This window comes from Seriola lalandi, unplaced genomic scaffold (assembly GCF_002814215.2).
Source record: "Seriola lalandi dorsalis isolate HSWRI2012SDOR001 ecotype SW California unplaced genomic scaffold, Sedor1 jcf7180002054569, whole genome shotgun sequence".
Lineage (NCBI taxonomy): Eukaryota > Metazoa > Chordata > Actinopteri > Carangiformes > Carangidae > Seriola > Seriola lalandi.
Genome location: NW_019525122.1, coordinates 875540 through 891021, shown reverse-complemented (window position 1 = coordinate 891021; position 15482 = coordinate 875540). Strand labels below are relative to the sequence as shown.

The 15482-nt window shown below is 40.4% G+C and overlaps 1 protein-coding gene across 1 annotated transcript; it reads right to left on the bottom strand.

The window, feature by feature from the left end:
* Positions 1–7: 7 nt before the first annotated feature.
* On the bottom strand, positions 8–14446 carry kdm2ab (lysine (K)-specific demethylase 2Ab). Its single transcript, XM_023416794.2, has 23 exons — positions 14251–14446; positions 13771–13811; positions 12168–12306; positions 11814–11892; positions 11625–11671; positions 9921–10099; positions 9533–9639; positions 9263–9356; positions 8930–9083; positions 8671–8786; positions 7481–7607; positions 7091–7374; positions 6846–6923; positions 6193–6453; positions 5732–5860; positions 5489–5575; positions 5042–5266; positions 4642–4671; positions 3264–4291; positions 2544–2707; positions 2117–2263; positions 1777–1992; positions 8–1655 (listed from the first exon to the last, which is right to left on the bottom strand). The coding sequence occupies exons 2-23, from the start codon at positions 13804–13806 to the stop codon at positions 1474–1476; spliced, it is 3909 nt and encodes a 1302-aa protein (XP_023272562.1). The 5' UTR covers positions 13807–13811; positions 14251–14446; the 3' UTR covers positions 8–1473.
* Between the last annotated feature and the right edge of the window lie 1036 nt (positions 14447–15482).

Genomic DNA, 15482 nt, shown 5'->3' with positions numbered 1-15482 from the left:
TAACCCATTGTTTATCATTTTTTATTTTTCTTGAAAAATAACACAAACAACATAAAGTGAAAAAGGCTTCTGAAAATAATTACATTGCTACAGGATTCCCGTTTTCATAATCTAAAAGAGGAAAACACATTTACACAAAAGTATATATTTATATACTTATATTCATTTTGAGGGATATGGGTAGAGGAGCAGTCTGGGAGACCTTTGATACAGAACCACTAGACTTGAAGGGAACAAAGAAATGGGCAACCCCCACCCCACCCCTAAACAAAAAATCATACATCTCTGCATTGAATTAGACAAGGTCATGAAAGTCAGTGAAAAGTAGATACTCACATTTTTCATCCATGAAAAGAAAAAAGTGTATCAAAGAGGGGTGGGGAGCAGTTTCATCTAGAATATTAACATTTTTGCTCTAAATGTTGTCTCTGTACAAAAACAAAGCAAGAGGAGTTTGGAAATAATAGCACCTGAAGTCTAATGGTTGTTTGAAAATGCACCATTTATCTGACACCTAATCCTTGGCTTACCCCGAACACTTAATGCAACCTGACCTTTGTTGGGGTGAAGTCTTGTTGCCAAATCGACTGAACCTCTCACACTGTCTTTTTACACTTTTACACAACCACAACCACTCAATGTCCATGTATACTTATTAAGTACACCACTGAACTACAGTCGCATACAAACACCTTATTAAGCCTAGCATACAGCTGGTAAACACAGGCCATTCCAGTAACTCACTTTGTAAGTCATGATGTGAAAAATCTGTCACCTTTAGTTGTATTTAAAAAAAGTCTAAACACAAAGCTGTTGTGCACAAAGCATAAGTCATCAAACAACTTAACGTTGCTCTGTTGAACGTGACAAAAAATAGCCATCTATATGGAGCACCAAAATGTAGCTGAAATCAAATAAGTTTACATGTGTCACATGATAAATAAGACTTTATGGGGATCAGCCAAACCAAACAATGCAGCTATACCCCCAAGGATGAAACTCAAAAATTTCTTTCTCAAGGCAGGAGTTTGTTATAGGAGTCAGGATTGCCATCTGTCCAAAAAAAGAAGAGATGAGCAGTTGGCTATCCAATGAATGTGTAGTCTATTACAGCTAATTAATTGCCTTTGTTCTCCCGCTCCTGACAATAAAAAAAGACGTGCTTAATCCATATAACATTAATTCCCAAAAGAATAACAGCAGAAAAAAAAAAAGCTCCTGAGTCTCTTTTTAGGTACACGGGAAAAATGTGTTGAGAAGAAACACTGTTATAGCTGTGACAACCCCTTCTACCAACACCAGCTAAGTCAGTAAGCCCTCCCAGTTTAGACCCCACCGCTCTTTTTAAGTGACACAGGTGCATGTGAACTTCCCTGCCCATTTGTGTCCTTTGTGTCACACAGATTCACATCAGAATCCATTCCCCCTGCTCTTGCACCTCAAATCACCTCTGCAGTGAGAGGAGGCAGGCGCTTAGGATATCCTCTGGATCAGTTTTTCATCTGATAGGCAGTAGAGTGTGTTGACTGACAGCTCGGAGATAAAGGCCTCACAGGCCTTGCGGGAGACACCTTTACAGCCTCGCAGGTCAAGCAGTGAGATGCAAGAGAGGCGGCGAAGGTACTTTAGACATGTGTCTGTCAGTTTACTGCAGCCTGTGAAAGAAACAGGTAAACAGACACATCAGCAGTGAAATAAAAGCAGTGCAACGTGTGCATGTTCTTTGTTCCTAAAAATGAGCGTCTTCCATATAAGCTATTCCTATCAATCTCTCACCTCCCAGGTTGAGTTCTGTAAGCTTGTTTCGGGTGGATGAGCCCACGGCAGTCAGCAGGTTGATGGAGTGGTCAGTGAGGCTGTTGCAGTGGGAGAGGTCCAGTTTTGTTAAATGGGGCATGTGGCGGATCACCAGGCGCAGAGTGGAGTCACTGATGTCTAGGCCTGCTAGTCGCAAATACTGCATGTTCCGCAACTGACTGCGATTGTCACAGCCTGGAGGAGACATTTTGAAAGAAGAGAAATGCAGAGATTTTCTAAGAGTATGATGAAGAAAAGTGTAAAAAGGGAGTAACATGAGAAGAAAGGCAAGAAGCAACTGGATAAACTCTTTCCTCACCTGGAGGGCTGACAAGATCCCTGATCTGAGAATCTTTGACTCCGTCTGCATATCGCAGGTCCAGAGAACGGAGGAGTGGGCAACCAGAGGAACAGAGAGCTGAGATAGATGACCAGGAACAACCTGCCAGCATCAGATCCTTCAGCCCTACAAAATCCAAACAGTGTATTTAGCGTATGTGTTAGAGCACAGAACTTATTGGTGCAAACATGACTAATTCAGAATTCATTTGAAAACCCCTTGAAAACCGCCAATATCAAAGAAATGTGATGTTGTGATGTTGAAATAATGGCGCAAAAATAAATTAACATGTAATTAATCTGCAATTTATTGTATTTATTTATGTAATTCTTTTGTTTCATGTTATATTTATTTTCATGATATTGACAATTTTTTAGGGAGTGTATCACTGTGCATCTCCACGTACCAGGCAGGCGGCCAACAAGCCAGTTGAGCTGCTTTTTCGAGATGTTGGTCCAAGAGAGATCAAGTGTGACGGGTTGTCTCTTTATGATGCCTGTTAGGGCCTGAGGAGTAACGGTGCGCTTGATGCTCAGGTCAATCCGTGACCAAAGCCGCTTGTCTAAACACCTACGGTCAAGCACACAGTCATGAAGAATACATCCATTCAAATCTACTTATCAAAACCAAATCCTTTCAAATCCAACATTAAAGCTCATTAGGTTTACCTTTAAACATCTGAAAGAAACCAAAGGCAAAAGTAACTACAAATCAAAGCTGCCTAATCAGCTTTTATTGACTGGCAATGACAAACTCTACAGTTTTTGCTGGCAGCATTTTTAATGCTGTACCAACAACCTGAAAATGAGATCATCAAAATAATACACAAACTGTTCAATTAACCACTGTAGCCCACTTCATTTCTTGAGCTACAAAGTAGAAATTATGTGTGTGTGTGTATATATATATATATACACACACACACACACACACACACATATATATATATATATATATAGCCAGTCATATTTGTCACTTTCCAGGGGCTAAAAATGAGAAAATATCTGTATGTTTTCCGTTGTTGTATGCAAATGAGTAGAGAAAAAAGTTTATAGAGGATATTTGACAGCTGACTACTGGAACCCGTGCTTTACAAAAATCTGACATATCAGCCAAGAGGTCTTACCATTTGTACCAGTTCTTGCAGACGGCCATGCAGACGCAGAGATCTGCTCGACTTAAGTAGCGGAAGACAGACACCCACACCTCCCTCTCACAACCCGGCCCACTTCCATTGCTCTCCCTGTCTGCCTCGCTTCCTCCTTCCTGCAGAGCGGACAGAGGGATGCGGAGATGAGGAAGCTCAGAGGATGAAGAACAGGAGGCGCCATTGCTCAGTTTAGCTGGCCTGCTCGGCCTTGGCCTTTTAGAGACGTCTGGGTGGGAGGGGTGAGTGTCTGTGTGTCCACTGCGGGTGTGTGGGGGTGTGTGCCTACTGGAGTGTTGATCAGAACAGGGGCCACGATTTCTAATTGGGGGTCTGACGAGGGCTCTGGTCTGGTTGTGTATTGTGGTGGTAGCAGTTTGAGGGGCGATAGCTTCTAATTTGGGTACAATGGCAGATGGGTCCCGTTTGGCCCTGGTTGGCTTTTGGAGTGTCACTTTAAGATGCGAGCCGTCCTTGTCCCCTATTTGACGGTCCTGCTCCATCTCTTCGTCCTCCTCCTCGTCCTCCTCTGCACAGTTTTGGTTGGCCACCTCGCTCCCTTCCTCTTCTACATCTTTGGCTGCTCGTCCTCCTTGCCTGGATTGCGGCTGGTTCTCTTTATCCCCTCCCCTCCCACTGCTCTGCCCTCTCTCCTCTTCCTCGTCACTGCTGCTGCTGCTGCTGGTGCTGCTGCTGTCCTCACTCTCCTCCTCCAAGTCTCCGTGGCCTCTACCATCTCTGATTCCTCTTCCTGCTCCTCCTCCTCGCAGCCTCACGCCTCTTCCCCTCCCTCTGCGGGGCTCTCCCTTGGGCTCAAGTACCAGACCGAGGGAAGAGTGCTGCTGCTGGAAGGACCCAGTCCCTCCTGGAGAGCTGTGGTAAGGTGAGCCACTTGCCCAGGTGGAGCCCCGACCTCTGCCCTGAGATAGTCTGCTGATTGGAGAGCGCAGCCGGGACAGCATCCTGGAGCCCAGCAGCCTGGGAGATCGATCTAGAGACGACTGTTTCTGTTGGGAGGAAGAGCAAAAATTATGGCAAATGAAAACAAGATAATGTCTGTTTCAATCTCCAAATACAGTGCTACAATATGATCTGAGCAGTATTTCGTCTTTTTAACAGTTACCTGTACATATAATATGCTGAAAAGGTTTCTCAAATATGAATGAAAAGTGTCACTGACTGCCACATCACAACTACAAAGTAATGACAAAGTATTTTATTTTATTTAAAAAAAACAAACATGCAATGCATCTTTGACAAACCAGGCTGCTTGGAAAAAACTGTAATATTACTACATATCCAGTAGTATTATGTAAATGCATTACAGACTCATTGCAGAATAAAGTGTATTGCTTACCACTAAGAGTTTGCTGCGCTCCAGTTTTATCTGCAATAAACAGAAACGAGGTTGGGGAATGAGATAAATGTCAAATACAGAAAAGAAATCCACACATAGGCAGGTTTCTATCTATTTTTTAAAAATCTATTTAAGTCTGAGGGGGTGTCGAGTCACATCTTTACTATCTGCCAAACCAATTTTAAGGTGACTGTTTTATCAAGGTAACGATTAGATTGTTCAAAGATCTTTTCAGACATATAGATCAAAGATAGATAGATCAAAATTGATGTAGAAACAGGAACTAAATTGGGCTCTCAGTGATTTCTTACTTTTGGATCAGCTGAATTTTCAATGTATTAAAATCTTGAAAACCTTTAAGGCTAATGAAACTGAAACAAAAACTTCAGCTCCACTTTACCCTCTTTTTAAGTCTGAGCTCCAGTGCACTTGCTCTTTTGCGATTCTGTTGATGCTGCAGTAACAGTTTCTGAGAAGGTGGTGGTGCTGTGGGTCGGGATTGGGGTCTGCTACGTTTCCCTCGTTTCACCCCGTCACCTACACCAATGCCTTCTCGGTATGCAAGTTTGGATGGTGGCAAGGCGGGTGAGCCCTCCGACTCTCCACTTTCCTCATCACTGGAAGACTGGTGTGGGAAGAAAAAGGAAGAGATGGTGTGGATGAAGAAGAAAGGGTGTCATTGTTCATTTGAGTATCAATATCTGCCATATAGTAACTGGTGGAGGTTACACAAAAAGGAAACTTTGTTGAGGAAAGGAAAAGATGTCCTTGAGACTGAATGAATGGAGAACACGGAGAGAGAGAGAAACAAAGCGCAAGTGAGAGGGAGAAGATGTGTGTTTCATACCTCTGATGCTGAACCTTTGCCTTGGTAACATTTGGGACATTCCCAGCAGCTGGGCAAATCCTTATTGATCTTCCCCTCACCAGGTTCCTGAAAGAGAGAACAGTTGAAAGTCAAAGAAGTATATGCTACTAAATTCCAATTACCTTAAAATAAAGCTTTATAGACAGCAAACCAAACCATGCAATAATGGGGTAATGTATTCGATTTATACCACTGTTCTTCACTATGTCTGAAGCAGATTACCTTAATACATTGACGATGGGCAATCTGCGAGCAGACAGAGCACTCCATGAGTGAGTGAGTGCTCGGATTTGATTCATCTGATTCACCTTCTCCACATATGGCACATCGAGCTGTGTTTGGCAATGCAGGCTGGAGAAATAAATGTTATTTACAGTGGGAGTAAAATATCATGGAAAATTGAGATCTGATGCTGATATAGATTATTGTGAATGACAATTCTGAAAACTAACATATTATACATAACCAGAAGCCACTAGCAAATACTGCACATTTTTAGGCCGTAGAAATTCTTCATTATTCTCTTTATTATTGACAATCTTCAATTTAGAATGAAGAGTTTTGAAGTTGTAAAAGAATATAAACATTAAGTTTGACATCAGTAATTCTACATAATTTTGAGTTACTGTCCAAACATGTTCTTCTAGTACAATACAGAGGCAATGATGTGTATGACAACTCACCGCTAAACACTGTCTCATAATACAGCTCTTCTTCATGCGTCCAGGCCCACCAAACTTCCTCATGTCATGGCAGTACTGGCAGTTGCCGCACTCCTTCCTGCAGCAAGCAGCACAGCGCTTGCACCTGACCCGTCTGCGCCTCAGGGCAGAGATGGAGGAGCGTTTGGTGGGCCTCTGACCCAGAGGCTTGTGGAGGGTGGGGCCCAAGCGAGGACGGTAAATGACAGGGGGAGGGGGAGTGGGGGGCTGGTACCATGATGGCTAAATAAGGGACACAACAGGAAAGGAAAAGAAGAAGTTGGTCAGAATTGTGTCTTGCAAATACATAAAAGGCAGGAGGCGCGGTTTGATGAACTGAAATGAAGGACTTTTGATTCATTTTTACCAATGATATAATGTGAGAAATACACAATATTTTGTAGTATTTAAGTAATGAAATAGCAGCCAAGTAAAAAAAAAACATACATCTTATCTCACTAACACTGACAGTTATATATCAATTATACAATAAGAAAATAATGTTAAAATACCTGAAACAATAACTCTAAATATACCATATCTGCTCACCAACAGATATCATTATTTGTCCACAGAAGTATGTTGCCATTTACTCCCAACTGGTGAGAAGTGTGTAAAAGTAGCTTTCTACTCACCCTTTTGGGCCACTTGACAATGGGCTCTCCAGTGTAGGACAGCTTGGGGGAATCACTGGCATGCTCCTTCAGAACAGCCTGTATCAGTGAAGAAGAGAAAAAAGTAGTAAGACAAAAAATGTCAAATATATCTGGACTTCCACCATGGCACAGCACCATAAAAGCAGTGTGTAGTATATGTCTTTCGTGTAGTCAAGGTGAGGCAATTGCAGGATGAACTGCAAAAGGAACTTAGGTACACCCACCCTCATGTCCTCAAGCAGGGCTGCGGCGTTCCTGATGCCTGCAGGGACACACTTTTTGTGTGTCGGCAGTTCCTCAAGCTTCCCCAAGAGGTTCCACAGTCCCTCCAGCTCAAAGGGGGTCAGCGCTTGCTGAGGTGTGGTAACTTCAGCTGCTGCTCCTTCTTCTTCTTCTTTGATTTCTTCCTCCTTGAACATGGTCTCTGTGATTTCGGTGTCACTGTCAACACCATTGGAGGTGCCATTCCTGTTGTGATCATTGGTTTCAATGTCGGCCCGGGTGAGTCCTGAAAAGAAAAAGGACATGATGGTTTCAGTTCATGACAGTGATAGATGAGAACAAGAAAAAAATGAGGGCAGCACTGTTTCCTTGTGGTCATCCTATGTCCTCACCTATGCCAAGGGAGTATTTTTGGAACTCAGGTGTGAGGTGGGAGACGTTGGTCAGGCAATAGAGGTATCTCTCCAGGACATACCAGCACATCTCATAGTAGAAAGGGTAGCGGAACTTTGCTGGCACCTAGAGGAAGAAAGCACAAACAGATTAGAAAATATTGTTTAATAATTTTTGCATCTTTAAAACTCTGTTTAACCAAATATTTCCACGGGACAATAAAATGTATAAAATCAAGCAGTTCTTCATGAGAAGCATTAGTCATAACTTTGTTGTTGTTTGCACCCCTGCTTGGAAAAATGTGGGGCAAATGTGGTGGTGCTGCAGTGGCTAGAGTGAATGTGGGTGTAACACCTGCGTTTGACCGTTGGACCAGCTCATCATATATAGCTGAGCAGTGACAGTGTCTGAAAAGTGAGTTGTAGCCAATCACAACCAAACTTGCCTTATAACCAAATTCAGAAAGAATTTTTTGTATTGTTATGTTTGCTGAGATATGGCTCAATTTTGTGCTACTGTAATATTCTGACTTGTCCAGTGTCCAGTTGTTACACCAAAGAAGTAGGAGGCATACAAGGGAGTATGATTATTTAAACATCATTAAATGACTTTCACATTTAATTGTGTAGTCTTATGTGTCGATGCACCGATCTGTAACTCCGATTGTCAGTATAAACAACGATAGGGATCTTATTGGATTGGGTATCAATATGACATGACCAATTCACATTAAACATAGTTTCTTTGTTTCATTCTAAAATTCAGTGTTTTCACTATTTGTTAAATTAATTCAGTCACAGCAGGCTCCGGCGTTTTAAATGCTGCAGTAATTCGTGGTCTCTCGTTATCTTAAAATGATTCTAATGAATTCTACTCAGTGAGGTACAGGCATCTTAAATCTGAGAAAAGAGAGCACTGGTGTGGGAATTGGTATAGGAAGGAAAGAAATGGTGCTTCCCTAGCTTTATGGAAGATTAAAATTCTTAACATTTAAGTCACATTGTTGAGAAATCACTGTCTCTGCTGTTTTTCTATTGAGTGTAATGCCACAGAATAAGACATGAGTCATGGTTTCCATAATCCCAAAATCTGAAGCAATCATCAGTGAGTGTGTGGCAAGAAAGGTTATACAGTTAGTTATACATCAACAGCAGCAAACAGTCTACAGTGAATGTGAGGTGCTGCTCACCCTTGTGCGATCCTCAATGCTGTAGATGTTGAGCTGCATAGGGATGTTAAAGCTGTGGAGGAAATTGCCCCCAAAAACCAATGTGTCCTCTGGAGTGTACACAGCATGAATCCACCCTACAACAAACAAGATACAGGATGTTGGAGGCATTTAATCGTCAAGTGTTTGGGTTTTTTTTTATAAGCAAGGGTAGAGACAGTGTTTTTTAATTGCGTATACTGTATGTCTGTATGTTTCATTGCTGTATGCAGAAACAGACCTGATGGGATTATGAAGGTGTAGCCCTGCTTGAGTTCTATCCTCTGACAGTCATGACACTTGTCCCCCAAGAAGATGTCTCCCTGTTTTCCTGATAAAACCCAGTTCTCATACATCTCCAGGTTCTGTGGTGTGGGTGGAATCAGCCAGAACACCTGCAGGAGTCACAGGTAAAAAGTCATATATGGTAGGTCTGAGGTCAACAAATACATAAATATATATCCATGGAAACGAAAGGGCATTTACTGGAAACAGGAATCACCATCACGTTTACTTTTTTTCTAACCGCACTGACTGATTACGACAAAAAAGTTTTGATGACGCCCAGACTGACCTTTCCTCCTCTCAGGATGTGATACCAGACTGAAGTGCCTCCAAAGTCAATGTGGAAATCTGTGAAGCAGCCCTGCACACTCATGAGACAGTACCTGAGCGAAGGAGAGGGAAGACAGACAACACAATGGGGATTTTAGAAAAAAAAAAGAGACACCTGAAGACTTTGTATTGACTTGAATTATCACTGATATAGGAGATGCAATCAGTATTGTATCTTAACTATATCAATGCAAATGTTATACGTTCCTGAGGTCTCTGGTCTACTCACTTCTGTACTTTGGGATAATGCATATCTATGATGGCGTTAGTGGAGTCTCTCTGTCTCTCCTTGAGATGACGGGGCCACATGTTGTCCACCCAGTCAATGAGGTCCACCTGGATAATTAGAAGAATTTGGTATAAAACATACATTCAAACTGTCTGCAATAAACCCAGCATTTTTCCTCGTAACTGATGCCACTTTTTGTACGTAGATAAAATACATTTACAATGCAATTACTCTAAAACCAATCCAAAGCTCTAAATCCATCAAAGCACCAAACACATAGTTAGGATAACTAACCAGTCTTTGTAAAATGTGATTTCCTGGTTAGTTAGTGAGAGTTCAAAAATGGTTTTATCAATTTGCACAGGTGTAACATTGTGTGTGTTCTCACCGAAGCCGGCCGTTTGACCAGATTCTCCAGCCTGGTGTGGCTGAACTCCAGGCTGATGACATTGTAGAGTTTTTCTCTTTCTGATGGTGGTGTCTCATAGTATCGTCGCCACTGAGCCATTGACATCTCGATTCCCTTCTGGGTGTTCACGTCCATCACATCTACAATACGTCGACTACCTGTAGGAGAATTAAAAAGGGGCTCAACACCTGAGATCACAGCAGTTAAATCCAAATCAAATTCATCGTCCTAAATTTTACTAACTGCTCATTGTGTGTTATACTTGTTTTATCTGATTAAAATACTGTTTTTTGAAACCAATACTGTTTTTGTTTTTTTTTTTTTAAAAAAAAGGCTGATACTAAAAGTCTTCAAAAAGATTACTTAAAATTTTTTATTGTATTTTGTTATTTTTAATAATTTTGAGAGATGCATACTGAGCAGGAAATCTTACATTTGAAAAAAGAACTTCTCTGTCTTTTCTGGTGGACAAAACATGTAATTTTTTACTAAATTAGCTCAGACCTAGTTAAGCATTTCTGTGCTGCAATTTGCAAGTTAATTATCAGATGGTATATTCACTGATTTGATACAGTACTCGTCAATGTTATTAGTTACCCCTGAATTTCAAATACGTAATTCAGAGTATCTTCAGAAATAAATGAACCAATTTTGTATAACCAGCATATTTTAATAAAATGTTTATGGTAAAAAACTTAACTTATATAATATTGAGATAATACAAACACAAAATGTACTTCGAACACAATTATTGGCATTGTTTTGCCTCACCTGTGCTTAAAGGCAAGATTAATGTTTGCAAAACTTTGTAGATAAGCCAGAGTGTTTCTGGGATAATGTTCTATGAACAAATGAAACAAAAGTAGAGCTCTTTGGTTATGCAGTGTATCAGTTTGTTTATAGGTGACGAAATTAAGCCCAGGAGGAAAAGAACTCCCTGCCTACAGTAAAACATGGTGAGGGTTCCATTATGCCGTGGGGCTGCTTTGCTGCCTCTGGCGCTGAATATATCAAAGGAATGATGAAATGGGAAGATTACCAAGGAATTTAAGAGCAAAATGTGTTAACCAGTGTCAGAAAACTAGATTTGAGGCAAAGGTTTTCAGTCTTTCAGCAGGACAACCATCACAAAAGAATGGTTGGAATTAAAAAGATGGAATGTTTTAAACTGGTCGGCAATGAGTCGTGACCTAAATATCATTGAAAACCTTTGGAAAGAGCTTAAATCTGCCATTGAAAAAGAAGTCCTGCAAGCTTAAAAGAGCTTGAAAATACAGCAGTGGGAGAAACTACCAGCAGACAGGTGCAAGGAGCTTCTCAATGGCTACATGAAAGGTTGAGGAGCTGTCAATGTTTCCAAAGATTCTGCAGGCATTACAGAAAGGTGCCAATAATTTTGTTCAGGGTTCATTTTTTGGTTGTATTATTTCACTATAAAGCAAATTTTTTTCCAGTAACCTTGGACATTCTGAAATATTCTGGTTATGCAAACTTACTTCATTTGTATATACTTGTGAAGATGCTCTGAATTTTGAGCTGAGAGTTCAGTGTTACCAATAATCAGACCAGAAATGTATATCTGCCATAAGGCTGGGTCTAGCTCTAATAGCAACAGGCATTTGGTAGAGAACATTTTGTGTACAAAAAGTAAAGCTGTTGAAAGTGCATAATATAGAACCTTACCAACAAACAACTTGACGTCACTCACACTGAAATCAGAGTCTGGCATTCTGCAAGGGAGAGGCAATTCCTTGTTCTTAAATTTCTTTTTCTCCAGACACACAGTCAAAGTATCTACTTTGAAATGATTTGAAATTTGAAAAAATAAAAAAAGAGCAACCTGTGATTAAACAGAAAAAGTATTTGACTCACTGTATGCCAAGGCCATCAGCTGTCTTAAAGATAATGGGGTCCCTGAGCCCTTCCCTCTGGATGTATTCAAATGTGAAATCTAGAACAGACGTAAACACAGACACAGTGACGCAGTCAATAATATAAAAAAACTCAAACTTAGATAACCCAAAGTCACGATAACAGAACTTAAATTTACCAGTATGAACTGGAAGAGAGACTTTTATCAGTGTTAACACAGTGCTAAAGATTTGCAGTATCAAGCAACATGGCCCCAAGCAACAGTTAGTCTTCATTTCCTTCACTTGGCATTAAATATGTTAAGGTATGGTTTCATTGAAATTACATTTCAAAATATCTAGTTTTATATCTTACCTTTCCCCTCCATGTGTTTGACCAAATCAGAGCCAAACCTGCCGCACTGCAACTTTTCATCCAGGTCAAACATTCTCTTCCCTTCAATTTCATCATCTGAGATTCCATCGTCCTGGTAGCGGCGCCGCGTACCTGTACGCTGAGGACAAAAGTAGGGTTCTGTTAAACTCCCCGTCACCCATGGACACTATGATTTGCAGAGAGCAACAAAAAGAGGACAGGGAGACAGAGCTGGAATAACTAGCAGTGCCAAATATGGGTCGTTTTACTGCACTGAAGATGATTCAACGCCTTGACAAAGCTGGGTTATAGTGGCCTATCGAACAGACAGCAATGCTGATGTCAAGGTCACTTGGAGACAAAAATAAAGAGTTCTCAAATTCAAAACTCAGAGGAAATGAGTATCATATCAATAATTGTTCACCAAACTACCCTTGCTATGAAAAAACTCAGTTATTGAGTGACTGGTTCTGATCCATAACCAAAGGCATGTGCATTTGAATCTAATACAGATGCAAAAATCCAAGAACCCTCTGCAACATTGCTTGATATATTTTTAAATGTTCGCACTGGAAACTAATTTCTAAGACATGAGATTACACCCACGGGAGCTGTCCCTTCTAACTCTGGAACTAAAAAGGAACTAAAACTGCCATTAGTGACTAAATGAATATGTCCACCCAAGATGGGGATTAAATCACAATATATCAATCCAAGCTGATCAGTCAGCCAGACACCATATCAGTTCATGTGGGAACCAAACAATACAGCATTACAATAGCAGGGGTTAATCTTCCACACACTGCCCCCCTTTTACACCCCTTCTGCCATTCACTCTACGCAGCACTGCTTGGCTAGACAGATGAACCAAGCACAACAGCCCTGCTCTCAGATCTCCCCACCCCCATCCCTTTATGACAAATGTGGTATAATCTAAACTCTGATGCTCCTAACTTTCATAACTCAAGGCTGCACAGATCTTACACATTTGCAACTGAAAACGATTTAAGATTATCAATAAACACACAGTGTTGTTTTCATATAAAGTAAGTAAAATAAGGATAATCAATGAATAAAAAAACGTTTATTGGGTTTATTCAAGAAATAGCTTGATTGCTTTCAAAATCTCATCAACAGTGGCAGAAAAGGTCTTTTTTTACATACATTCTTTAAGATGCATTGTTGATTTAATTCCCCCAACCACTAGCATCAATAATAATTCTCTGATTGCACAGGGAAGTCTGAAAGCATTGAGTTAATTACTTTATAGCAAGGGGGGAAGATTGTAAAGAGGTGAAGGTCACAGCACAAAAGCTGGTCAGTTTAGACAGTGAACTTGACCTCCTGTTGAACCCAGTGTCTTCAGACAGGTTCATTACCGTTAATAGGGTGGACAACACAACAGAAAGCACCACAGCCATGACTATGTACCAGAAGAAAGTGACCATTCCATTTAAATACTGTAATTATCACTCATTAAATTACTTCGTGTGTAATTAAAAGGCTAATATTACACACGTACCTTGCATGAAAAAACCTCACAGTTGCATTGTATACATAAAACAAGTGTTCCGGGAGCTAACAGTTTGTACGAGTTACTCACCAGGCGTTTGCTGTACCGTGTATGTGGATCCTCCATAATCTCTAGAAGACAAACAAAGTTTCAGAGTCGTGTTAAATCACACTGATTAAATATCCAGTGGTTGTTGAAATGTTTTAGTGTGTTTTTACCTTCTATCGGACAGAAACACACACCTCTCTGTAGGTACAGCCTAGCTACATAGCCCTGCTAACGTTAGCTACTAGTGTTGCTTTAGCCAGCAAGCTAAGGTTAGCAACACACACAATTACAAACATTTCTGTTGAACATGCGTCGCTGTGTGAGGACAAGTGCCGACTGTGCCAACTACCTTGCACCAGGAATATTCTGAACCAGTGTGTCTATTTGCTGACGTTTTAGCTGGCGTTATCGGCTAACGTAAACTAGCTCAGTTGACAATCCCTTTCATAAGTCGTCGGCTAACGTTAGCCAGCTAGCTGACATTAGCCTCAATATGGCAGTTGTAAGCTTCTTTATCATTACCTCTGCGTTTTAACTCCTTTAGCCGTAGTGGTCAAAGTAATGTTTCCCAACTAGAGCGTCCGAAGCCTCTCAGTAAAGTTTCTCCCCATGTTATGTGCTAACAGCTGTGTATAATGTTATGTTTATTATTGTGCGACAAAGTTAGAACGATTCGACGCTCGGAGCCGCCATTTTCAGCTGGGCAAAAAACACACACACATACACACAAACCTAAAAAAAAAAACCTCACGACCCACCCCCCTATTTACATCACTGTTACTAAAAAATTAGCATAGAACCACATTCATTGGACACTGCGTGTGCTATTTAAACAAGATTAGAATATGTTAATGTCCGAGTGTGCTTGATTTGTCTTCCCCGGTTTGACGGTTCTTTTACTTCAGTACTAATTCCAGTAGTGGAAGAAATATTCAGATCATTTATGTTGTAAAAGCTTTACCAGAAATGGATAAGCAACAAAATATACTTGGAGGATCAAAAGTACATTGTACACAATTGCTAGTTTGATCGTTTCTAAGGTATCAGTTTGTAAACAGCATTTTAATCTTAAAATAAAGTCGCATAAAATTGAAAAAAAAAAAAATACCCACAATGTACAAACGGAGCATTTAAGAACTTGAATGAATGTACCATACTTAAAATCACATTTTAGGATCACAATGGCAGTATTGCATTGTTACTATTTTTGTTATCAAAGCTGGAACTAACAATTATTTTCATTATCAATTAATCAACCAATCATATTTTCAGTGAACATCTTTAGATGTATTGTTATGTCTGATCAACAGTCCAATATACATAGATATTCAGTTTACAATTATATGTGACTAAGAAAACATCAAATACTCCCATGTGAAATGCTAGATAAGACATGTATGTATCATATTATACATACATTTATGTATGTGTCATATTAAAATTGTGGGCGTTGGTTCATATTACAATCATATTTCATTTTTTTCATTTTTTTCAATATTACACACACGTCCCCAATTCTGTTTATCCTCCAAACACGAAGCAGTAAAACGAACGAACCCTTAAGTAGACTCCGCCCCACATAGTGTTGATGGGCCGGGCCTGCTTCCGCTTAGGAAGAACATCGAGATGAGGGATGAATTGAGGTCAGGAAAGCTCTTGACACACGGCTATGTCGTTCACATTCACCTTATATTAGCTGTAGCTCTCACACATGGAGAATATGGACAAATGACATGGACAATGCTGTAAAAGTA